Source organism: Ctenopharyngodon idella, chromosome 1 (assembly GCF_019924925.1).
Source record: "Ctenopharyngodon idella isolate HZGC_01 chromosome 1, HZGC01, whole genome shotgun sequence".
Taxonomy (NCBI): domain Eukaryota; kingdom Metazoa; phylum Chordata; class Actinopteri; order Cypriniformes; family Xenocyprididae; genus Ctenopharyngodon; species Ctenopharyngodon idella.
The window spans coordinates 43,838,425-43,864,922 of NC_067220.1; the positions used below are offsets into that span (position 1 = coordinate 43,838,425).

The following is a 26,498-nucleotide window of genomic DNA, read 5'->3' on the forward strand; positions in this document are numbered from 1 at the left end:
CCAAGAACCATGGAGTCGAGAAACCCGGTCTCGCTCTCCCACTGCCCAAAGAGGAGAGACTGATCTGAACGCAGCCCTCAGAAAAGATGTAGAGATTTAACCACAACCAGATAAACCTAAACTGAACGCTCATTATAATGTACCATTGCTGTTAATACGGAGTCCACTCGCCATGCCACACTCACATGTGTGCAGTCCCTAACAAACAAGGAACATTGGAAGTGGTGGTGGGTATTTATTCAGCGTTTTTGACTGAGATGCGAGAATGCTTTCACACTCCATTGCACTGTTATAGGTGATAAATGAATTCAAGTATGCCTTTAAGAGGTTTTGCTAACACTTTTGGTGTCTGAAGATATGAGCAAGTGCATTTATCAAAAGAAGCCAGATGATTTACATGGACAGCCAAACCAGTTTGTCTTTTTTGTTTACTTTATTTGTACTTAAGGTTTACTCACCTGCGAGTCTACGTGAAGGAGACACACGGCAGCTTTACCTCTAAAATAGTTCAGCGTTACTGTATTAAATGCTTTAAATGTCCACAAAGGAACATTATGCTGCAGCTCTTTCAAAGGTAGAGAGAAAAATCTGTATATTGCACTTTGCCAAATAACGTTTTGTGTTATGTTTGCCTTTTTGTAACGTCTGTAACATATCAATATTAGGATGATGTTGATCATAACAATGTGATGAAGTGAATATGTAATTGTGGTTGATTCAGTAAAATGCATCTTTGGGTTAAAAACCTTGTCCTTAGTTTATGTGCACGATGTCATCTGAGGTTGTGGTTTTTTGTCAATGTTTGCTTTATGTCAGCTGCCGGTGTTTTGCCTTCTCTGATAAGCCTTTTATAAATGATTAAAGATATTTGGGTAAAAGGGGTTGGACTTGCTTTATTTGTCAGAATTGGCATTGAGGACAGTTTACTTTTTTAAAGTTGACATTTAAAAATCAAAATGGGTCCAATTTAATGCATGTTTCTGGTCTTATTGTGAACGATTTATCACTGTACATTATTCCAAAGGGGGGGGAAAAAGCCCTTCACCAAAAATGTATTGATTGATTTCAAAGCTCAAGTTTCAACCAACAGGTACATGAGGCATATCATGAGGCGAGTGTCCTTCCACAACCTCAAAGTCTAGTCATAGAATGCCAACTTTTCACAATCCAATCCAAACCCAGTGGATAAAATCAGTTTTATCTTGTTTGACTCGGTTGCTTTACAAAAATCTAAATTTTTTTGCAAGTGTCGTTTCAGGTTGACTTGTAATCTTGACAATCTGACAAAGTCATTTTAAGTATTGTTTTACTCCAATATGCTTGATTTATGATGCTCTAATGTTCAAATCTCTTCTTCAGCTCGGAAACCTTAATGGGAGCCTGGTCTTGCTCTTCTGGAGTTGATGTAATGGGCGATTTTGTACTTTGTTCTTCTATCTGCACACCTGTTTTTGACCCCACATTGATTTTGAAGGTTCTGATGGGACTTCTCAGGGGGTTTTCTTTTCCTTGGGAACCAGGGGAGTCAGTCAAGGACCTGGACTTGAACAGAGCTACGGTAGATGAGACTTTCGGAGACAAAGGTTCAGCACTTTTCTCCTCTGGCTCCTCTATCTCTACATTGAGGGTGACAGTGGAGGCGATTCCTCCATTTGCAGATCCATTTGACCCAGTGTCATTGGCCACCTTGTGCTCTTTCTGATGTTCTTCTTCTTTGTCAGGTTGTGTCTCTGTCCTCTCTTCAACTATCGTCTCTGTATCCAAGCTTTCCTCCATTGTTCCATTCATTTGTCCATCTTTTTTCGACCATTGATCCTCTTGCACCTCTTGAGAACCCACTTCGGGAACCAGAGAAGCATCTTCTAAACTCTGTAGATCTGAACACAGGCTTTCCCCTAACTCGTTCAAGTCTTTCTCTAATTCATTAAGCTCATTTTCTGGCCTGTCAGTCAGGGCATCAGACTCCTCCCTCTCCCTGCCAGGCCCCTCCTCTAGCTCCTCCTCCCAGCTCATAAGACTTCCGCTGTTTCCAAAAGATTGACTCAGACTCTCCTGACTTGGGGTGGCGAAACCCTTCTGAAAGAGAAATGAAATGGTGAGAGTGTGTGGACAAGTGCATGTGCTTCTGCTTTTCCACAGACAGGTACCCAGTGCTGGAGCGGACGGCCCTGTTCAACTATTTCAAGTTTTAAAGAACAGCAGTCGGGTAAGACTGACACAACATTAAATCTTGCTGAAGTGCTCCATAAATTGCCCTAATTAAACATTTAAACTTTTTTTTTTTTTTCAATAAGATAATTAAATGTTGCTGTTAACTGTTGCATGTCCTAATTTTGCGGAGTTAGATACATTCCTGGGTCAACGTATTTTGTTGATCTTGGAACAACGTTTCTGACTGAAAACTGAATCATAGCCATATCTCTACCCCTAAACCTAACCCTACCCATAACTTATGCCTAAAATCAGAGGGAAATGATAGTTGAATAACACTGATGTAAAAGCACCTAACCCTGGTTGTAAGCCTAAACTTGACAAACTGTAAACTTGTCCATCAAATCTGATCGGTTGACTGGAATGTTGTTCCAGGATCAACAAAGATGTCGATCCAGGAAAATGTTGCACTTGGTGAAATGAGGTTCTGCGTTAACTGTTCCAGTGTTATTTTAGTATCATTGGTATACTATAGTTTTCCATTTATTTTAATTTTAAAGTTTTAGTAATTATTTTTTAAAATGTCTTTTATTAATTTTCATTTCAGTTTTAGTTGTTTTAATACTTCAAATTAAACTAAATGAAAATGAGAAATGGTGCCTTGGCAACTAGCTGCAAAAAACTAAGTTTAGATTTTTAAAATATTTTGTATTATTTCATTAATGTTAATTTTAAGTAACAAAATGTTTTTTGCATGGTTTCAGTTTTAGTTAGATAACCCTATATTTAACGAACAGTAGTAAAAAAAAAAAAAAAAGGTAAAAATATGAATTTCAGCACAATGTATCACAATGGAACACATTTTCACATTGGGATTTTATTATAGTTATTATAATCATTACATTTAATAATTTATTTGAAAGTGTTTACCATAGTACGTATGTATGTATTTATGTATTTATTTATTTCTATTTATTTTTATATTTCTATTTTTATTTCTATTTTATTTATATTTACTTATATTTATTTACATTTATTTATATTTATATGTACTGTATTTTTATATTTATATTTATTTTATTTATTTATTTTGGGGGGGGGGTAAATGCAATTTTAACACATTTATGATTTGTATTTTTAGACAAAATGAACAACAGGAAGAGTGATCAGTGAGAAGAGTGTTTTGTTTTTTCTTTTAGGAGTAATATTGAGGAGCACATGATAGTGGTTCACTCAATTATAGTTTGTTGGAGATCAAAGTATAAAAATGCATCAATTAAAGAAATATTAAATGAAGCAGAAATGGATCATTTTTAAAGAAAAAAAAAAACACAATGGGAAATGACAACACTTTTGATATCCCTTTCTCATGACAACAATTCCCTATTCCTTTACAGATTTTGTTATAACTATTTTGTCAAAAATCACTTGGGAAAAAATATTCCACTGTTAGAGAACACATAATGCATAACATATAGGGTTAAATACCTTCTAATTGTTTGGTTATGGGACAAAAACTGTAAAATTTGCTCTCATAAACAACAAAGACTAATGTGGCATGTTTGTTGCAGGTGGTGTAGTTGACAGATGCCCCCTCCAGCACCGTTTAGATGTGTGAGACAAGAGTGAACGAATCCAGGCCTTACATGAGAGATGAAGTCGGTGCTGTCGGAGCTGAAGAGGTCGAGGCTGCGCGTCCCGTACAGTAAGCCCGGCTCTCTGGAGCTCTGAGCGCTCAGGGTGTCGAAGATCTCCCCGAGCAGGTCCATCTCCTCCGGGTCAGCCAAGAGAGAAAGATCTTCGTCTTCCTGTATGTCGCTGGTGCCAGAACACTGCTCAGGACTTTCTGTTACACTGCAAAGGGAGATGTGTTTTAAAGAGACACATTAAACGGCAAAGCTTCCATGCATCTGTTCCCTCTCCTCTTACCTGTCCTCATAGGTGTTGTTGTCGTCCTGTGTCTGTTGCTCCGTGTCCGGATGGCTGGGGTGTTTGCGCGCCGGCCGCCGTGGTCGAGACTGAAAAACAAAGCAGCATAGAAAGTGTAGAAAAAAAACAAAGCATATTTAGAAAGTAAAGTGCATATGCTATACTGTGGTTGAACACAAGGTGGAGCCAAACTGCTACAATTTTCACACTTAGGTGGACTGGATGATTTGTTTTTTGTTTTTGTTTTTTTAGGTCTTTTGAAAGAAAAAAATGGACATTTTCCCAAGTTGCTACCTTTTAATGCAATAAAATATTAAAAATATGCATTTTTTTTAATATAATATGTATATATTTGGATGCCTTCAGGTGTCACTCACCCTGCCAAAGTGCTGTGTGATTGGTAGACGGTTCTGAAGGCAATCTGATTGGATGAGGCGATACGTGTGCGTCCCACACACAGACCCGCCCCTCTGTAGCATGTGAGATTGTGTCTGATCCTGAGAGGGAAAATCCAAAGGTTGAATGTAAATTCACAGAGATGTGAATTAACTCGCTTATTTTGTACACAAAGAGGAACCACATATAATTTATAGAATATAAACTCACCTTTGATGACAGGAGGTTTTTCAGCCCAAATTTGCTGTGATATTTCGTCTAAATGAGATATTAACAGATTTATGTCATTTTGGTTAGTAAATTTATTTATTTTTTAAAGAAATAATTTTATTCAGCAAGGCATTTATAAAGTTACTAATGTTTCTATTTCAAATAAATTCAGTTCTTTTGAACTTTCTATTCGCAAAAGAAACCTGTGAAGCAGCACAACTGTTTTCAATATTGATAATCATAAATGTTCCTTGAGCATCAAATCATCATATTAGAATAATTTCTAAAGGATCATGTGACACTAAAGACTAGAGTAATGATACAGTAATCAACATTTGAAGTGGATCAAAACCTTTCATCAAAGTTGTCCTAAAAACTTTGATGAACTTTTTTGATCCACTTCAAATGTTGAATACTATATTTCAGAATATTACTGTGTACTGTATTTTTCATTAAATAAATGAAGAGAATAAGAGACTTCTTGAGAATAAGAGACTTCTTTCAAAAACATTAAAAATCTTACCAACCCTAAACTTTTGAATAGTAGTGTACATATAGTATATACTCACTGCTTTGTTAGCTGTAGACTTCCATGTCACGATCAGGGCTCCTCCCCCTTTCTGTAGTGGAAAAAAAAAAACAAAAAAACCTGAAAATTCCCATAGTGTACATATAGTGAGAGTAGTATGGTAGTCTGCCAGAGTTGCATCCTGTTTTTAGTTTCTGTCTGAGTAAAACGTACCTTTAAATTTCCCACCCATTGCCGACACAGTTTAGAGCCACCTGAGAGGAAACGCGAGCAGAAGAGATGTTAAAACGAGCACCAAAATAAACTAATCTGATTCTGTGATGAACGTAAATACGCACCTGATGAAGCTCCGCACTGCAGCACCTCTTCCTCAAACGCATCATCCGGCTCTTTGCCCTGGTTCAGCATTTCCAGCCGTCCGTCAATAAACTGAGAACAAAATGTGATCATAATGGAAGATAATATGCAGTCATGTCATAGTTACGCATTTAAGTTTTATAATCTTTTATAATCTTGCCCTCTATTGTAAAGCTCAAATGTCATTTGCTCTTGTGAATTAGAAGAATGACACCAAATGCCCATTGGTTGTTGCATACTTTGTAACCGATCACATCAAGTTAGAATATGATGATGCACAAGTTGCCAAGCTATTGTATGACTTCAGAAAACTGTAAATATAGCACATTTGGCTACGTTTGAAGTTTTATCAATGTAAAAGAGCAGCTTGAACATTCTTCAAAACGTCCCCATTTGTGCTCCACAGAAGAAAGTGGGTTTGGATCGGCATTAAGGGTGAGTGAACGATTCTTGGTTGACTTATTCCTTTTATGGCATTTTAACTAATATATAATATTAGATATAGACTAATTGATAAATTGTTAACTAGATATCTCCATACTTCCCCAGTTTATATATATATATATATATAAAGTAAAGTAGTTCTCAAATTTGATCATTGCATGAAAAAACAATGGTTTTGCCTGTAGTGTCTTTCCTTCAGATAATTACTGACATTGTGGATGCGTGTGTTTGCAGTTACCTCTTTGAAACACTGCAGGTGAACCGCACTCTCCAAAAACTCCCGCATGCTTTGAGACTTATGACTCAGAAACAACTCATTACAGAACACAACCGGCCCTTCCTTCAGAGTGAGAGAGAGGAACACTGAAGTGAGAATTTATAAAATTGAGGCTAATGTTTTTGTAAATGTTCGTCACTCACAGCAGGCACTTGTAAGGCGTCTCTGTATCCTCCGAACAGCAGAGCCTGCGCTCGGAGGAAAGCGTGAGCGACCCCTGACCCAGCTGACGCCGCTTGTCTCTTCAGCCTGACCTTTAGTCCCGCCACCTGCAGAAACAGTGTTTGCCGTAAATCTTCAACCGTTGTGTGTCAGAGACCTGCGAGCAGTAAACGAGTCTCACCACGTCGGCCGGGATCTTTTTCAGGTCCTCGTGGGGTGACTCCAGTGTGTTGGTGTCTACGTTTAGTATAACCACGTCCTCCAGAGCTCGACTCTTGACTCTCTGTCGCACCGAAACACACAGAAGGAACTATAATGTGAGTGTTTATGCGACAAAAAAAACTCAGAAAGAAAACGATGAGATGAGGAAATCGTCGTACCTCCGCCAGGCTGGAGTGGATTCCAATGAGGTACGGCATTGGTGCACTAAAAAAATGAGTGTGGGTAGAATTAGGTAGCATTAACCGAGGACATGAGGCAAAATATTAGTAAACCATCCTGAGGCCCCCTGGTTGACAAACACTGCTTATTTTTTTCTAAAATGTGCAGCACTTTGGGTCAAATTCTGTATCTTTTAAATGTGCTATATAAATAGATTTTGATTTGATTTGACCTTGTGTTTTTGTGGTGTGTGTGTGTGTCTCATACCAGCAGTAGTCCAGCAGATGAGGTGGCAGCACTGGAATGAAGATGTGTTGCCAGTACATGGGGAAGAGCATCCCGTTACACGCGTGTACGCAGGCCGTGAGCTGAACACACACAAAACACTGTTAGCTGCTATTTGGTGCATGTTTAATGAAGCCGTGTCCTGACTATGCAGCACAGTTCTAGTATCAAGTGACTTTTCCGTCTTCGCTGAAAGAAATAACAAATTCTCAGACAATCTGAAGATGTTTAATTGGTTTTTGAAATATAAATAGAAACCAAACAATATGCTGCATCTGGTTGGGAGAAAAACTGAGATTTTTTGCATGTAGATTTTTTGTGTCATGCCTGGTTAGGTGTTAAGGCGTTTTCGCACTGGGGTTTCTGATGAGGAACCAAGTCCATTTGACCATTTCACAGTTTGTTGGGTTGATGTAGAAAGCTGCACCAAAGTGCACCTGAAAATCAGGCACACATGGTTCGTATGCGATTTCCAAATGGTAATCGAGCAATCTGACATAATTTGTGGAAGATTACTTTTCATTATAGCATATTGACCTTGTTGCTATGGATGATGTCTTCATGCTTACTAACTATAAACCTCATGCGCCAGAGAAACGTGCGCACAGCCATCTTTAGAGTTTTGTCTTTGAACTTCCGTTTTTGCAGTAGCCCTGTATATTTCTGTGGCATCACTGTCAAATAATAATTAGCTGGTGTTTAAAGCAAATGTCTTAACAAATGTCCGTAGACTGGGAAGATTTTAATTAATATTATATGTAATTATTATTATTATTTATTCATAAATATGTAAGATCAGTGTGGAAATTCAAACCGGAAGTCAAAAGACAACGAGCGCAACGCTGAAAAGGGGCGGGGCTACATAAGGCTTATACCCGCAATGATTGGCTGATGGGGGAGGAGTCTCTGTCAGTGATTATTCATAGAAATTTTGTAGAACGAGTTATCATGTTGCCATATTCAAACAAAGATTTTAAAATGCGTCACTAATTAAACAAGTACATGTTCAGCTAATTATTTTACATGTTTGCATCTCGAGATTGCAGAATTCAAGAGACAAATTATGTTTTGTAAACAAATTTCAGGAGGAGTACGTTTGAATGGTCTATTTAATCAGCTCGAGAGGAAGCATATGTATACAGCCGACACACCTTGTCACCTCGACAGTTTTCTGCATCCCTCCACCACACCGACTCCTCACTCTTGGCTGGTTCCTATTCCCAGGATATGGGGGAGTACTATTTTGGGCTAAATTCCGAGCTTGGAGCTCGGAAATATACTTATTTTACTCTTATACACTATTGGATCATTTGTAAGTGTGAACTTGTGAAAACAACTGACACATGTAACCTGACATTATTTTCTTTCTTCTTTATTTTCAAAGGTTTATTTTTGGCATTTTGCCTTTTTATTATGATAGACAGAAAGCCAAGTGGAAGAGGTCCACGATCCGGAAAGTGAACTAAGGTCATGTGAGCTGCCCACAAGGTTATCTGCGCTTATTTTCAACTTGACCGCAATGTTTTTTTCTCCATCATGCAATACATTTTGCCAGTATATAAATGAACCTTTATGTTATGTCATCGCAGTCTATAAATAAATTATTTATTAGTCAAATCTATAAATTAATTATTTATTGTATTTATGAAGAAAAGGTTCAGCACTCAAGGCTCTATCTCCTATCGCCTCAATGGTGTACAGTGTCTTCGGGCAGATTGCTGAGGCAGATTGCCGGCAACAACCATTTTAGGATTGTTTGTGATTTGGTCTTAGTGACTTAGAAGTCCTCTTGACTACTCCTAACTTTTCACAGCTTTAGGAGCTAGTTTTAACACTAAAATGCTTTGTCAAATACTCTTAGAGCAAAAATTTAGGAGTCCTAAATTTAGGACTGACATTATTTTTAAGAGTTAGGAGCTACTTTTAGCCTTAAGATGTTTTGTGAATACAGCCCTTGATAACTTTGAATGAATGTTCTATTAACATTACTGGAAGAACATTTGTTCATAACTTTGATAAAACCTTGCCAGAACGTTATCCAAAGTTCTGAGAATGTTCCCTGTTAGCTGGGGATATGGATTGAAACAACATGCTGGTGAAAGATGTTTTAAGTTTCACATTAATATTCATGCATTTTGGTAGATGATTTTATCCAAAGCGAATTACATTGCCGTCAAGGTATGCAGTTCAGTACATGCATTCCCTGGGAACTGAATTGAACTCATGACCTTGGTGTTACTAGCACCATTCTCTACTGTTTTCATTTAAGTTTTAGTCGCCGAAGCGAATCAAGACACTGAACTCACCGTGCTGAGTTTGCTGCAGTAAATGAGGATCCGTCTCTCGAACAACATGCTGGCGTAGAGCTGCAGCAGGTTCCCCACGTCCACGGCCACCACCAGCTCTGTCAGGTTCCTCTGAAACACATAAGAACCGAGAAATGACCAGACAGATCAAATCCACACATTATTGAAATCATAGATTAGAAACGACAGGAAAAACTCACACTCTCTGGAATAGAGGGCAAGGCCTTGGGATCTGGCGCGATAAAGTACGGGATCTGATGAAGAGAAACATTGTTTCACAAAAGTGCCAAACTAAATTGCACCATTGGATTGCAGCTACCACATGAAAGAAGTTAGGCCTTCGAGTTAGTCTGCCTCAAGGATTTTAGCCTAGATCAACAAAGGTTTTGTGATTATTTTTTCGAGAAGAATCAAGTTAGTTAGTGTTTTAGTTAAGCGTTGATTAAGGTCCTTTTTTGTGGTTAGTTTCACATGCTGGATTAGGTCAATCCCATATTGCGGCTTGTATTAGGATTTATTAGATGCTGGAGTGAAGGTTTAGTCCGGCCGGCTCATTCTAAAGCAGGTCAGGGACTCACCCCTGTTGATTCCTCCCCTTTAGGGGCCTGTCCAAAGATGCCAGGCATCTCAGTTCGGATCATAAGCTTTCCTCCCTCAGTGAAAAACAAATGACCCTGAATGTGATGTCACACTTGAAGTCATAAACGCAACTTCCACCAGCCAGTCAGCACTTACCATCTGTAGCGTGATGGAGCCGTTCGCCGGAGGGACGGGGTGCTTGTAGAGAACCGAGAGCAGCTCTTTCATCTCATTGGTCTGCCAGGGTGTTCAAATAAAGAAAATGGCATTAGGTACATTAACGGTCAAAAGTTTGGAAAATTTTTTAGGTTGGCTGCATTTATTTGATGAAAAATAAAAACAGTAATATCATGAAATATCATTACTATTTAAAAATCTCATTTTAAAATGTAATTTAATTCTGTGGAAGCAAAGCTGAATTTTCCACAGAAAAAAAAACTTTTTTCAACATTGATACCATTATTAATTATTCAGAACCAATAATAATTGAGCAGCAAATCAGCATATTATTACTGAAGGATCATGTGACACTGAAGACTGGAGAAATGATGCTTAAAATTTAGCTTTGATCACAGGAATAAATGACAATTTACAATATATTAAAATAGAAAACAGATATTTAAAAATTGTAATAATATTTCACAATATTACTGTTTTACTGTAGTTCTGATCAAATAAATGCAGTCTTGTTGAGCAGAAGAGACTTTATCAAGATCTACTTTAACTAGATCTTAATTATTCTGGTAGTGTAAGTGTATAAATAGCTTTTTAAATGTGGATCATCAATGGAGCTTTAAAGCCTTACCTGTCCTTTCGTTGCGTAGTCAGCTAGGTTATTCAGAAGTTTATAGAAGACTTCAAACCATGGCAAATAACTGAAAGTGAAAGAACTTTAGTCAGGTCAAATGACTGCTAAGTCTGTTTATTTATGTACTTACAATTAAGTTAAAACTAAGAACTTAAAAGCAGATCATAACTCTAACATTAATTTAGAGTTTATTCTAATGGTTTATTACATGAAAGCTGGCCTAAGTGAGTGTGGTTAGCCAACAGTCATGAGAAGTAGACTGTTAATAATTAAAAGGGGTCATCAATCATGTACATTGAGAATGAAACTGAGGTGTTTTTATGTGTGTTTTGCGTGTTTGAGACCTGAGTATGCACAAGCAGGTCTGAGAGCTGGATGTGAGTCTGCAGAAACCGAAGCGCTGACATCCCTCCAGATCGGTCAAGACGAATGTGAAGTGCTGCACGGCAACAGTGTCCTTCGCCCTGTCAATCGACCGACCGACCGATCGGTTAATCAGTCATTAAAGGTAAAAAGACTGGAGTGTGCATTACCATATTTAATATTAATAATGAATGATTATCACCTCTCTATGTCATAAGGGAAGCAGAAGCGAGGCAAGGACTGCAGAGACTCCTGTGTGAGAACAGCAGACATATTATCAATCAATGTCTGCGCAAAAATTCCTTTGCATTCGAAGTCGCAACCTATTGTACATGCATAATGTCAGAAATTTCTGAGTTCAACAGGAAGAATCTGTAGTCGATCATGAAAACTGGGTGTTTGATACCAGAAAGTGAGTTTGCAGTGGATATTGCTTGATCTGAGGAGACTTTTTGACCCAGACATGGAGGTTGAAGGTCAAATTTACCCGGTAAGGCCTCTTTTGTTCAAAATCTACCCTCACTTTTTTTCAGCGTTGAATATAGTTTAGAAAGGCTAAAACAAACAAGAACAAGTTATCATAGTTTGAGGAAAAATTTATTAAATAAATTTTCTTTAAACGTCAGCTGAATCATGAAAAATAAGACTAGGATGTTTTAAGAAGTACATAGGGTCAATTCTGATTACATGTTGACTATAACTGTACTATATAAATTTATTTATAAACAGTATAATATATAAACTTTACATATCCATGCATTTATTTATTTATGCAGTATTTTTATTTATTAACATTTCCCTAATTCTTAACACTTTTCAGCTATTACATACATGATGACTGGTGGCTCAAAATAAAATACTACTTAAACAGTTATATCAATATAAATAAGGTTATTAATTAATAAAAAATAAATGGTAACGGTAACACTTTATAATAACTGCACAGTATAAAGCATTTGTTAAGCATTAGTAAATAATCAATTCATCATTTATAAAGCATTAATAGACATTAATAAGCAGTTTATAAATACAGCTGTAAATGCTTTGTTCTTGATTTATAGGCATATCTATAACGTTTAATATTTTCTTAAACTTTTTTAATGATCAATTCATCATTTCTAAATTAAGTATTACATTATTTACAAACTAGTTATTTAGAAGTTTTCAGTTGTTCATAATCATTAAGAAAGTGCAAGTAAATGATTAATAAACTATTTAAATGTACATTAATACTTCTTATTATTTAGACATATATGACAAGATGAAAAAAAATGAAACTACACTTGATATAACATGAAAAATAAACCCCTGCAATAAAAACTAAAAAAAAAACTAAACAAGCAACAAAATGATCAAAAAAGAACAAAATAAGAAAGCAAGTGAATATAAATAAAAAAAAAATGCAACAAAATGAACAAAAAAAGAACAAAATAAGCAAGAACAAATTATTTTCTATGACATTGCAGAGGTGTATTTTTCATGTTATATCGAGTGTACAGTTGTACATTTTAATTTTTTGCATCTTGAAATAAGTATTTCTATGTTCTGTATGTGTTGTGTTTGTTAAGATAACTGAGCCTTTAAATCTCCTTTATAAAAGCTTTACGAGGCATAAATAGTCCTCACTTTAGATGAGATGGTAACACTTTATTTTAGGGTCTTTTAACTAGTTGCTTATTAGCATGCATATTACTAGAATATTGGCTGTTTATTAGTAATTATTAAGTACATATTAATGCCATATTCTGCATGAACTTATTCGACATTACTAATCCTACCCAATATCTAAACTTAACAACTAACTTACTAACTATTAATAAGCAGTAAATTAGGCGTTTATTGAAGGAAAAGTCGTAATTTATAGTGAATACATGTTCCCCATACTAAAGTGTTACCAATTACATCACAAAAATAGTTAACTGATAACTACTAAATGTTTTATAACTACCTGAATTAATCATTAATTACAATAGGAATACATGTTAATAAAGCATTTATTAACACATTGAGTAACTATTACTATATGTCTAAATAAAAAGATATATAAATGTACATTTAAATAGTTTATTAATCATTTACTTACACTTTCTAAATGACCACTGTCAACTCGTAAATAACTGGTTTGTAAAAAATGTAATACTTGATTTAGAAAATGATAAATTGATCATTAATAAAGAATGAAAATACAATTATTAAACACATTATAGATATGCTTATAAATCAAGAACAAAGCATTTACAGCTGTATTTATAAACTGCTTATTAATGTCTATTAATGCTTTATAAATGATGAATTGACTATTTACTAATGCTTAACTAATGCTTCACAGTGTGAGTTATTAAGTGTTACCAGTAACACACTAGTTTAGGGTCCAATTCTCATCAGTAACTAGTTGCTTGTTAGCATGCATATTAGGATGTTGGCTTTTTATTAGTACTTATAAAGCAGATATTAATAATGCCTTTTTTTGCATGACCATATTCTACATCCCTTCATCCTACCCAATAACAACTACCTTACAAACTGGTAATAAGCAGTAATTAGGAGTTTATTGAGGCAAAAGTCATAGTCAGTAGTGAGAATTGGACTCTAAAGTGTGACCAAATAAATAAATAAAAAACAGAAGGAAAGAACCACAATAATCCCGAGGACTAACCTCATCATTAAAGTCTTCAGGGAACTGAAACAGCACACCAGGATCTACTCAAATAGAAAGAAAACACACACCCGGGTCAGGCACATCAGCTCATTTCTCAACTAGAGGATGTGGTTAAAGTCAGGTCAGAGTTATCCACATAGTTCAGCCTGGTTCTTACAGGTCCAACCCCATCTCTCTTTATACTGTCAGTGTTTCCTATCACCACCCTGTTGATAGCAGATGACAGCATACTAACTAGTTCCCCTGCCTTTTCTCTTTCTGATGAGCGTGTCAGCCCTGCTGTGTGGTTTTTCTGGTTCTGTCATGTGACAGGAAGAGCCATTCTCAGAAAACACAGGCTTGTGCGTGCATGTGTGTTTATTAGATCAGTTAGTCAGTGTGTATGTGTGTGGTACCCACCTTTATCTCTGGCGATTGGACATGAGGCTTGAAAGAACCAGTAGAAGGTTTTATCAGGGTTTTCTCTGAGAACAACAAAACAACGAGCAAAATAGTCATCATAACAAAACAATCATTGAAATAACACCACAAAAACATTAGACACATCTGATGTGAAACGTAAACGCTATCAGAATGACCGGCGACTCTGAATGGGATCAGCAATGAATCATTTATCTTCTGTTCTTCTCAGCTTCTTAATACAGCGCTTCATGCGTGAAGCAGGATGTGGTCGACTGCTAAATTAGTAGAAGCACATCAACAGAAAATACTTTTCGGCCGGTCTTAATTACATTGCAAATGTAATGATCCTAACAGCATGTTTGTGGCAGGAAAAGTTGCATAAATGACAGAATATCAGTCATTTGCTCTTGAGAGAATTTGATGAGAAATGTTCAGTTTCATATTGAGATCTATGACTTTTAATGGCAGATCAGAACACAATTTGAGAAAGATCGGAGTCTCCATTTGCGATATAAGAGATGTTATTCATGATTTTTCCTTCCTAAGTAATGACAGATAGTGCTGAAGATGTTAATAGCTAATGTGAATTTCTACACCTGTGTGAACTTAATGCATCAACTAAGTGCAAAAACACCTACGGATTTCCGACACAATGCGACTTCAACGATGAAGAAAAGTGACGTGCATCCTGCAGCATTTCATTGCGTAGACAGACACTTTTTATTTTGTCTAATGCGATGACATTCAGACAGATTTTAGTGTGACTTTAAGCACTTTTGAAGCCGTTGTGCATTTTCACAAGGCAGCTTGAAAGGAAGGACGGAGAGGTGATGCTTCTGCATGAACATCTGCTCTCCTCGCATCTCACTGGAAATCTGTCCAAACTCTCCATCTGCAGATCTCAACTCGGCACTTTCCAAACGTTGCTGCTTTGGTGTTCGAGTTCATTCGCTGAATCGTGACATGATAGAAAAGCCTCACGTCCGAGAACGACAGAGCGAGGAAGAGGAAGTAAGCAGGAGACCACAATGTGAGCAAACAGAGAAATCAAGAGACAAACGGAGATAATCTTACTTTATCCTGGAGCCCATGATGCACTTGTATGTTGGGGCCCATTCGGGGGTGTTCGGGGCGTCAGCGGACCAAAGTCATTAGATCCTTTATTAACATGCTTCGACACACACACTTCTGCACACACACATCCTCACATCAAACAGCCAATTCCGCCGACTAGCACACAACTTAAGACAGCACTTCCTGATCTGTGTGTGTGTGTGTGTGTGTGTGTGTGTGTGTGTGTGTGAGAGAGAGAGAGAGAGAGAGACCTACATGACGTTTGCCAGTCTATTGATGCTATAATATCCACTTCATAATCCCATATTCTCAATGAGAACTAGAGTATTTTGCCCTCTGGTAGATCGAGTCTCATCTTTAGGTTGAATCACTTCAGAAACTCTTAATTAGACTATTTTAAAATGCTCACTTATTATTATATGAATCATTTTATGCACTTTTATTATGTTAAAAGTTGAAAGGGTTTATTTTATAGTGTTGTTGTTTTACCTTTATAATATTTTTAACTGGCCTGAATGTGTGTTCATTCATATGTAGGATAAACTCACACTTTCACCTAGTGATGGTTGAAAACATAAACACATGGAAGAGGAAATACAGGAACTGACTTCCTCTATTGTATCACTGCTGTTTTTTATGCTCTCATCATTCCTCGTGTTTGCTCTCTCTCTTTCTCTCTCTCTCTCACTAACACTAAAACATGGATGTGCTAATAACAGGTAACTTTGTCCTATTTACACAGACGTACACTTCCTCAGACACACAAACACACACTATTCTGACAACTCCTTTGACTAATATTGTCATTGCTTTGAAAGTACATCCAAGTTAGTGGTACCAATTGTTTTGTGCAAACTGGTTCCCTCTAGTGTTCAGTGGAGGATCAGCATGAAAATGGAGGAAACCGTGAAGATGTCCAGTTTTCTGAACGCGAGTAAAATGTTTTTTAACGGTTAGAGTAATATTCCCAAGGACGTTTTCAACTTAATTTGTCAACTTTCTACGGAAGCCCGTTTCAAGCCCGTCACAAAGGTAATTGTGACTTTATCGCTAATTTGTTACTCACAATTGTGACTGTCTCATTATTACTCAAAATTGTGACTTAATTTCTCATAATTGTGACTGTATATCTTATGTTCACAATAACCTGCCATATTAAGTTTGTGGAAACGAGAAATCATAAAATCTAACATGCTGAAATGACGCGTCAAAACGGCTAAATTTGACCAAAAATTTTTAATACTTTTCATGGGTATTGCCGTCAGTCATTTAACATTTCTGTCGTAAAACAGAAGTTGTTTGAACAGATGTGTAGCTACATCTTACCTCGGTCGTCTCGCACTCTTTGACCGTTAATTGATCGCGCTTAAAATTCGCACACATCAAACCTCCAACAAATCATTCCCACCTCTGGCATTAAAGACCTTTTTTTATTATTATTTATTTATTTATTTTCAGATTTATAAACAAATTTTATTCTCAACTCTGTAACGGACAAAATGGAGTTGGTTTAAAAAGGATTCTACACAAAACTTGTTTTAAAACAAACATTTAGGCCTACCTACTGCTCAAGTGTCCCTCCTAACAATTTGTTAATTTTTAAATTTTTATGGGACTTAAGTTAAAAATAGACAAATTGAGTGTCCATGGTCTCTTTATTCTTGTAAAAAAAAATGTTTTCAGTTTAGATGTTTAACTAAAACCACAATTTTATTGTGTTAGTCCTTCATGTCAGGTGGTAATCAGCAAGAAATGCCTTTATTTTTTTCAAAAATATTAATGTGACAAGGTTGAGAATATTGTGACTGGTTGAAGACTGTAACAGGTTTGAAGGGAGACATTGCCTTCCATTTATATTCAGGGATGCAAACTCATCAGGGGCGAAAAAGGTGACAAAGATGTGAGACCACCTCGCCCAGGCAAGGAACATATTAAACGTGCAAGTATCACTTAGATGCCCAATATATTATTCTTTTTGTGGACACTACATCAAATATTCTATTTATAACAAAATTATGAGTTGTCATGATTTTGGTAAGCATATCTTTACTGAAACCATGACTAATACATACACACACACACACATATATATATATATATATATATATATATATATATACATATATATATATATAATTAAAATTATTCCTAAATGAAGTGAAAAACTGAACCCTGTCACAAGTTTACAACCCTGAAACAATGTCATATATACAAATATGTGACAGGGTTGAGTTTTTTTGCTCAAAATGGCCACTGCTCCTCATGTAGTGTAGGATAGACCATCTATGGCAGCAATGAAGTAAGTACATTGTATATACAATGTTTCAAATAAAATAAATAATACATTAAAATAAAATTTTGAAAAATAATAATTTTCCATCTTAACTTTATGTGATGGGATTGATTTGTTAAGCTTGACAGCAGTACACTCCCCGACTATAACACGCCTGAAAAATATGAATAAAAAGTATGAAAATACTTATCTTTTGCACCACTGTTAGAGACCTGAATGATGTAATTTCTGGCAAATGATGGCACATATTAGTGGAGCCTAAATTATTGGTGTGGTGGGCGTGACAGGGTTGAGTTCAGACCGAGGGACATAACTTCAGTCCGTTTTTTATAAAATATCTTACTTTTTTTTTTCCTAAGTATAACACAAATACAATATTGCCAAAAATTATAGACACTGTGAACATTTTGTGAAATATTTTCTAAGTACAAATTTAGTGAAGTGCCTCTGGGACATGGCAAAATGCTTAACGATGGAAATAACATTATTTTATGATAAAAATGCAATAATTTTTATTCTTTATAAATGGACATACCAAAGAATTGTGAAAAGCTTTTAACATTTTAATTTTGGTGAACCACCACTTTAAAAAAGTCTGGGGGACTAAAGTATTACCAAATCCCAGGAATGACCTACTAATATAATCATAAAACCAGTTAAACTTAAATTTTAACATTTATTTCAAGAAGGTTTATTCTATAAGTCACACAGCACAACTTTTTTCAGTTTTGTCATGTCTTTATTCAGTGAATCCATGGTCATTTTAACAAAACGAGGAAAGGGCTAGAATCACAGAAGAATTAGAATCACACTAAAATTTGAAAGGATTGTCCCTGTTTAACAGAACAGGACTGGGATATTTAATATTCAACAATATTTTTGATCTGACTGCTCTGATGCTGTTGTATGAGAACTTAACTGAGCTGGACGATGCCAACATTTTTTGCAGAACTGCTTTATAGATGAAATGAACTAATTTATTATTTAATTATCTTTACAATGGAACTGAATCAACACTGAACTGACTTCAGCTGCCCAACAGCCGAAATGCATAATTTTCCTGTTATCAATTTAACCTGCTTTTAAACAATCTGTATTGTATAAAGCACTATAAATTAAATAAATAAAGGTGACTTGACTTGACTTGAGAGGAGATGGAGATGAATCAGAAGATGGTGGATGAGATGGCAATCAGGCGGCCTCCTCTTCACCCTCCTCCTCGAACTCTCCCTCCTCGGCGGTGGCTTCCTGGTACTGCTGGTACTCGGACACCAGGTCGTTCATGTTGCTCTCTGCCTCCGTGAACTCCATCTCGTCCATGCCCTCTCCGGTGTACCAGTGCAGGAAGGCCTTGCGGCGGAACATGGCAGTGAACTGCTCTGAAATACGCTTGAAGAGCTCCTGGATGGCAGTGCTGTTGCCGATGAAGGTTCCAGACATCTTGAGCCCGCGGGGCGGGATGTCGCAAACAGCGGTCTTCACATTGTTTGGGATCCACTCCACAAAGTAGCTGCTGTTCTTGTTCTGGATGTTCAGCATCTGCTCGTCTACCTCCTTCATGGACATGCGTCCACGGAAAACAACAGCCACGGTCAGGTAGCGTCCATGGCGCGGGTCGCACGCGGCCATCATGTTCTTGGCATCGAACATCTGCTGGGTGAGCTCAGGAACTGAGAGGGCGCGGTACTGCTGGCTCCCCCTGCTGGTGAGAGGAGCAAAGCCAGGCATGAAGAAGTGCAGACGAGGGAAGGGCACCATGTTGACTGCCAGTTTGCGAAGATCAGCGTTCAACTGTCCAGGGAACCTCAGGCAGGTGGTGACGCCGCTCATGGTGGCCGAGACGAGGTGGTTGAGGTCACCATACGTGGGCGTGGTGAGTTTGAGTGTGCGGAAGCAGATATCGTACAGCGCCTCGTTGTCGATGCAGTAGGTCTCGTCTGTGTTCTCCACCAGCTGATGGACGGACAGCGTGGCGTTGTAGGGCTCCACGACCGTGTCCGACACTTTAGGAGATGGCACCACGCTGAAGGTGTTCATGATGCGGTCTGGATACTCCTCACGGATCTTGCTGATGAGAAGTGTTCCCATGCCTGAACCGGTTCCTCCTCCCAGCGAGTGCGTGAGCTGGAAGCCCTGCAGGCAGTCACAGCTCTCAGCTTCCTTGCGAACCACGTCCATCACTGAGTCCACCAGTTCGGCACCCTCTGTGTAATGACCCTTAGCCCAGTTATTACCTGCTCCACTCTGACCTACAGTACAAGCAGGACACAAAATCCATTAGCGCTTCATGATGCAAAGTTATTAAAGGGTTAGTTCACCCAAAAATGAAAATCTGTCATTAATTACTTGCCCTTATGCCGTTCCAAACCCTTAAGACTTTTGTTTATCTTCGGAACACAAATGAAGATATTTTAATGAAATCTAAAAGAGATTTCTGTCCCTCCATTGGTTCTTGCTGAAGCTCAAACGTGCTGCGTAACACACAAGCATGAGCCTCATTGGTTGAAGCTCAAACGTGCTGCGTAACACAAAAATGAACCTCATTGGTTCTTGCGGAAGCTCAAACGTGCTGCGTAACACGAGAATGAACCTCATTGGTTCCTGCTGAAGCTCAAACATGTTGCATAACACACAAGAACGAACTTCATTGGTTCTTGCTGAATCTCAAACGTGCTGCATAACACACGAGAACGAACCTCATTGGTTGTTGCGGAAGCTCAAACGTGCTGCATAACACGAGAACGAACCTCATTGGTTCTTGAGGAAGCTCAAATGTGCTGCATAACACACGAGAACGAACCTCATTGGTTGTTGCGGAAGCTCAAACGTGCTGCATAACACGAGAACGAACCTCATTGGTTCTTGAGGAAGCTCAAATGTGCTGCATAACACACGAGAACGAACCTCATTGGTTGTTGCGGAAGCTCAAACGTGCTGCATAACACGAGAACGAACCTCATTGGTTGTTGCGGAAGCTCAAACGTGCTGCATAACACGAGAACGAACCTCATTGGTTCTTGAGGAAGCTCAAATGTGCTGCATAACACACGAGAACGAACCTCATTGGTTGTTGCGGAAGCTCAAACGTGCTGCATAACACGAGAACGAACCTCATTGGTTCTTGAGGAAGCTCAAATGTGCTGCATAACACACAAGAACGAACCTCATTGGTTGTTGCGGAAGCTCAAACGTGCTGCATAACACGAGAACGAACCTCATTGGTTGTTGCGGAAGCTCAAACGTGCTGCGTAACACGAGAATGAACCTCATTGGTTCTTGAGGAAGCTCAAATGTGCTGCGTAACACGAGAATGAACCTCATTGGTTGTTGCGGAAGCTCAAACGTGCTGCGTAACACAAGAATGAACCTTATTGGTTCTTGAGGAAGCTCAAATGTGCTGCGTAACACACAAGAATGAACCTCATTGGTTCTTATGTGAAGCTCAAACGTGTTGCGTAACACACAAGAATGAACCTCATTGGTTCTTATGTGAAGCTCAAACGTGTTGCGTAACACACAAGAATGAACCTCATTGGTTCCTGCTGAAGCTCAAACGTGTTGCGTAACACGAGAATGAACCTCATTGGTTCCTGCTGAAGCTCAAACGTGTTGCGTAACACGAGAATGAACCTCATTGGTTCCTGCTGAAGCTTAAACGTATTGCGTAACATGAGAATGAACCTCATTGGTTCCTGCTGAAGCTCAAACGTTCTGAGTAACACACATGAATGAACCTAATTGGTTCTTGCGGAAGCTCAAATGTGCTGCGTAACACAAGAATGAACCTCATTGGTTCCTGCTGAAGCTCAAACGTGTTGCGTAACACGAGAATGAACCTCATTGGTTCCTGCTGAAGCTCAAACGTTCTGAGTAACACACATGAATGAACCTAATTGGTTCTTGCGGAAGCTCAAATGTGCTGCGTAACACAAGAATGAACCTCATTGGTTCTTTCGGAAGCTCAAATGTGCTGCATAACACAAGAATGAACCTCATTGGTTCTCGCATGTCAAGCAAACATGCTTGAACCAGAGATTGTATTATTATAGGGAGATGAGAGGATCAGTATCTCTTACCATTGGAGAAAGCGTAACTGCTAATTTAATCACATGCGACACCTCTCAACCTATTGTGTAATGGCCTCTGGTCTCCTTTCCTGCGTACTGGCAGTCTTTACCACAGCTGCAGCGTTAGCATTAGCCGTTACGCTTTTTTGGCTAATGGTTGCAGGCTTGTCATTTAGTGGCTTTGCTTGAGCTTCCATTTACCACAACTGATGTGTGAGCTGATGAATGTTTATATGTGAACAAAAGCCTAAATTAAATCTGTTCATCATATAAAGTGATTGTGTCTCTTTAGAAAATTTAGACTAAACCGCTCAATTCATATGGATTAGTTTTACGATCTCTTTATGAACTTCTTGAAGTGTCAAAGTGGTAGTCATGTAGCTGTCTATGGAGGGACAGAAAGCTCTCAGATTTCATTAAAAAGATCTTCATTTGTGTTCTGAAGATGAACAAAAGTCTTACGGGTTTGGAACGTCATGAGGGTGAGAAATTAATGACAGAATTAAAATTTTTGGATGAACTAACCCTTTAAAATGAAAACTAAAATACTACATATTTCAAAACCACATCATGCTAGTGAAATCCAGTGGTTAGGAGCAGTGGAATCATTAAAAAAAAAAAAAAAAAACAGGTCTCAAAGTCAGTGAACAGAAAATGCTAAAAGCTTACTCAGGATTCACAACAGGTAATTTTATTCTAATGTTGATGAATCTAAATTATTCAAAATTAGCCCATCTGCGGGTACTAATTAGCATAATACCAATGAGCTTTTCTTGTCATTTTTATTGTAGTTTATAAATTTCTAACAATTAATCAAATAAAACATTTTCATTTTTAATGCCACTAGGAGTCTGTGATTTATCTTTAATTTAAAACAAATTAAAAGGGATACTACACTTAAAGATGAAAATGCTGCCATCATTTGTTCACCCTCATGTTGTTCCAAACCTGTATGACATTCTTTCTTGTGCTGAACATGTAAGAAGATATTTTGGGGTACAAAATAATGCTGGACCCCACTGACTTTTATTGTATTTTTCAAAATCTTCATGAGTGTTTCACTTAAGGAAAAAATCATAAATAATTAAGTAAAGGTAATAATATAATTTTCATTTTCTGGCTATGCCTTTAATTTCACTATAAAAATGTCTGAACACAGGTTTCATTCAAAAATATGAGATCAGTATCAGAGATATCTTCAACATTCAGAACTTTCCTAGCTGTATCAAACACAGATATTTGCATGCAATGAGATACAAGTGGAGGATGTTTATATACCAAAAACAAAGTTGTCAGGTCTGAATATCTGTCCAAAAGGCCCTGAGCGGACGGAGTCCATGGTTCCTGGCTCTAGATCCACAAGGATGGCACGAGGGACATACTTTCCCCCTGGGAAAACAGACAACCAGAGAATGTTTGTATGGAGATTGTGTGTAAATTAGGGTTAATTTATAATCGTAATAAAAAGAAAAAAAAAAAAAAAGAAAAAAAAAACACTTAGTATAGGGTGGGAGTGTGTCTGTGATATGCAAGAGTCCTTCAGTTGGTCAATCCAGGAATCGGACATTTGATGTTCCCTGTGTTAAACTGTGGTGATGTGCCTACCAGAAGCTTCGTTGTAGTAAACACTGATCCGGTCCAGCTGCAGGTCACTGTCTCCATGGTAGCTGCCGGTGGGGTCAATGCCATGCTCGTCACTGATCACCTCCCAGAACTGAGTGAAACAAAAAATAAAAGCCATAAAATCTCACTGATGCTGTGTAATAGGGCCAGGGCTAGTTATATCACATAAGGTATTTGAGTCAAAAGTTGAACAAATGCATGTTGTCTGTATACAGCATGTTGGTTACAAACACCTAGTTCAAAAACCTCTCGAAAATGGAACATAATATTTGTCTAAAAAAAAAAGTATTTTTTACAATAACTGTTGTGAACACTATATTATGAAGGTACATTTTTAACAGAAAGCTTAAACTGTGTACTTAGGACAATGTTATTAATAGATGCTAGGTTGTCACTTCTTTTAAACCATTATAAATGCATACAATTTATTATATTTGCTGGACAAAACAATGGGTTGATAAGTTTTGTACATTATCTTTTACATTTTTGTTCATTCATTAGTTGTTTTCTTACATAATTGCTTTACTGTTTAAATTTAATAAAAATTAAAATTAAAAAAAAAAAAAAATTCTGTAGAGTAATAGTTACTCTGTTGATTTTTTTTGTCGTCGACATTTTAAAATAAATTAAGAAAAAATAATTAATAAATAAATAATTGTTCGCCATGAACATGGGCAAATGTCTGGCGTCGTCTACTACGCCATTGCAGTGCACAATGAAAGAGAACAAGACGAAAATAGACGCTAAGGTTTTGTATTAAACGTCTCGTTATAATTAAAATGCTTATTTTATAACAATCTTCTTGAAATATTTTGGATGATTGTAATGCGATTGTAATGCTATTGTAATGCGATTAAAGCGCGAGCCAGCCGCCACACCCCTCTCAGACAGCCGGCGCAAGATACGCATCAAAAAATACGACGCAGGATCATGAGGAACTCACCAAGCGTTTCGCGATACTTACAGTTTAAAAAGCCATCGAATTCCGTAACATTCAGAAAACTGCTAAAAGGAACAATTTCAAAAACTGTACATGAAATGGTTTATTATGCAATAGTAACAGCGCAAAGCAATACAATATTTTGATGATATGATTAGGCCTATTATAAAACATCGAAGCAAATGGAAGCGTTTATTTTTGCTGTTCTACCTTAGCTCCGATCTGATTCCCGCACTGGCCCGCCTGAAGGTGCACTATCTCACGCATGTTGACTTCAAAGAGGCGAAAATAAGATGAAAATCTGTAGAATCTCGACAGCTCGTTCTCACAACCTCTCCGGATTACTGTCTCGCCCAGACTACTGCGTAGTGCGCGCTCCCGTCAACCTGCTTCCAACAGTCAGTGTTGCCAGATTGGGTGGACGATTTCCATCCCAAAGCTCATCAAATCCCGCCCACTCCAAAAAAACGGCCAAAACGTTAACTGCCAAAATAATGCGATAGAATTTTATTGTCATGTCATTCAAGGTTCCCAGGTAAAAAAAAAAAAAAAAAAAATACTATAGTAATTATAGTGTTTTTGAACCATACTATAGTAGAGTACTTGAATTCATTTATTGTGGTAATTCTATAGTAATATAAACAAATTAATTTACCCAATACTCTACTAAGTTTTCTACAACTATAGGGTATATTATGTTACAAATAAAATATTTAAATAATTTTAAAAAATTATTCTACTTTTAAAGTGCCTCATGATCATTCTCGCCTTGTTGCTGTTGCACATTCAGCAGAAAGAGAACAAAAACTACAGTATTATATTCTGCTGATGAAACACTGCAAAAATATCTTTCCAAGAAATTTCAGTTGAAATTCAGACTCTCGACAATATGAGCTGTGTAAAATTATAAGTGATCTAGGAGCTTTATACAGCGTTTTACAGCAGATGCCTTTGAAAACAGTCACAGCCTCGCCTTCATACCTGTCATGGCGCTGGTCTGAATAATGTTGGGCGGGAACCCGCCCAATCTGGCAACACAGCCAACAGTGCTGCTATGATGTAATCATCTCCATGACAACAGAGGTCCAGCTTTCCCTCATCTTTCTCTTGAGAGGTGCATGTTGAGTCTTAGCTGAGTCATTCCTGGGATTCAGTGCCTTTTGTGTCCCCAGTAAAATCATGATCTTACTGCCTTAAAATATTGAACAGTATAATTTTTAAAGCTGTCTTTATCTCAAATAACACCATTTGAACTGTGACCATATTGCAGTTGTTTAAAAAAAAAATAATAATAATAATCCCCAGGCCTGTGTATCTCAATTTCATAATAAATACAACATTTACTATAAGCCCACATGATTTTTTTCCCTAAAAGTTTAATATCAGTGAAGATTCTCTCTAATTATAAAATTTATTTTAACAATTATAATTAAAGTTTTTAGCTTGTCCCTCAAGCTATTGTCACCTCTCATATCATAAAGACGTCAGTAACCTCAGTATGGGGGAAATATGAAGACAAAAATAATTTTGAAAATTACAGTGCAGGCTAATTTAATAACCTATGTTAGCTTCTTTTTGCTCAGACAGCTGATTTTAGGTCAGAATGTTCACTCTGTTAAATGAGAAGACCTAACAGAGTGGACTCTGATAGTGTACATAGTGATTGTGTAAGTAATTTATGTTTAAAGTTGAAGTAGTAGTGTATTTAAAGTTCTTTGGAAATGTTTTACATATTATTTCCTATCAAAATCCACTTCAAACAGAAGTAATATTGTAACTGGTTGTATGTGAGAGATAGGAAATCATCCATCCATCCAATCTTTATACCACTTGCCCACTCTGTCTGATTGGTGCTTCACTCCCCTGAACTCAAGAGGCGCTCTAGCCTCTTTGTTAGAGCGCCCACCTCCCATGCGGATGGGCCCGGGTTTGCGTCCCGCTTGGAGTGGGCAGGTGCGAACTGGAGGGGCTACATTGGTGCTGTGACCTGGATGGGAGTGAGGTTTGGGGGGGGGGGTGAGTGTAACGGACATAAGCTGGTAAGTGCTGTGTGTGTAAACCTCACTCCCCTGATCTCAAGAGATGCTCTAGCAACTGATGCTAGAGGTTGTAGCCTTTAGCCTCCTTGTTAGAGCGTCCGACTCCCATGCGGATGGGCCGGGGTTCGCGTCCCACTTAGAGCGGGCAGGTGCGAATTGGAGGGGCTACATAAGCAGTATTTTTTTTTTTTTTTTTTTTTACAATAAATTCATCAAATCAGCAA

General features: G+C 37.6%; 2 protein-coding genes and 1 long non-coding RNA gene across 6 annotated transcripts; 1 reads left to right on the plus strand and 2 right to left on the minus strand.

Moving 5' to 3' along the window:
* Positions 1-873: 873 nt before the first annotated feature.
* On the minus strand, positions 874-15,516 carry dennd1c (DENN domain containing 1C). 4 transcript variants are annotated; one of them, XM_051894649.1, is made up of 23 exons: positions 15,313-15,516; positions 14,236-14,300; positions 13,834-13,877; positions 11,380-11,429; positions 11,159-11,278; positions 10,812-10,881; positions 10,163-10,243; positions 10,006-10,032; positions 9,628-9,681; positions 9,428-9,538; positions 7,104-7,204; positions 6,836-6,881; positions 6,637-6,738; positions 6,437-6,562; positions 6,255-6,356; positions 5,554-5,644; positions 5,429-5,469; positions 5,256-5,306; positions 4,687-4,734; positions 4,458-4,577; positions 4,081-4,169; positions 3,798-4,005; positions 874-2,076 (listed from the first exon to the last, which is right to left on the minus strand). In XM_051894649.1, exons 1-23 carry the CDS (start codon positions 15,327-15,329, stop codon positions 1,336-1,338), a joined length of 2,505 nt encoding a protein of 834 aa, XP_051750609.1. In that variant the 5' UTR covers positions 15,330-15,516; the 3' UTR covers positions 874-1,335. The 4 variants fall into 4 exon arrangements, with proteins under 4 accessions (XP_051750609.1, XP_051750515.1, XP_051750439.1 ...); XM_051894555.1 differs by having other exon boundaries at positions 874-2,073; positions 10,006-10,080; XM_051894479.1 differs by having other exon boundaries at positions 10,006-10,080.
* On the plus strand, positions 2,051-4,402 carry LOC127515057 (uncharacterized). The gene is made up of 2 exons (XR_007930761.1): positions 2,051-2,206; positions 3,723-4,402. It is a non-coding gene; the product is annotated as an uncharacterized LOC127515057 (long non-coding RNA).
* Positions 15,517-18,322: 2,806 nt separating the features above from the next.
* On the minus strand, positions 18,323-24,645 carry zgc:65894 (uncharacterized protein LOC335798 homolog). Its single transcript, XM_051895640.1, has 4 exons — positions 24,446-24,645; positions 23,278-23,386; positions 22,951-23,061; positions 18,323-19,854 (listed from the first exon to the last, which is right to left on the minus strand). Exons 1-4 carry the CDS (start codon positions 24,500-24,502, stop codon positions 18,797-18,799), a joined length of 1,335 nt encoding a protein of 444 aa, XP_051751600.1. The 5' UTR covers positions 24,503-24,645; the 3' UTR covers positions 18,323-18,796.
* Between the last annotated feature and the right edge of the window lie 1,853 nt (positions 24,646-26,498).

Excerpts from the sequence above, each read along its gene's own strand:
- dennd1c (XM_051894479.1), bottom strand. Across the intron at positions 11,430-13,833 it reads CTGAAGACTTTAATGATGAG|GAGTCTCTGCAGTCCTTGCC; the intron begins GTTAGTCCTCGG and ends GTTCTCACACAG. Across the intron at positions 4,735-5,255 it reads AGTCTACAGCTAACAAAGCA|ACGAAATATCACAGCAAATT; the intron begins GTGAGTATATAC and ends TATCTCATTTAG.
- zgc:65894 (XM_051895640.1), bottom strand. The coding sequence starts at position 24,502 with ATGCGTGAGATAGTGCACCTTCAGGCGGGCCAGTGCGGGAATCAGATC. Across the intron at positions 23,387-24,445 it reads GGAATCAGATCGGAGCTAAG|TTCTGGGAGGTGATCAGTGA; the intron begins GTAGAACAGCAA and ends TGTTTCACTCAG. Across the intron at positions 19,855-22,950 it reads ACCTGACAACTTTGTTTTTG|GTCAGAGTGGAGCAGGTAAT; the intron begins GTATATAAACAT and ends CTTGTACTGTAG.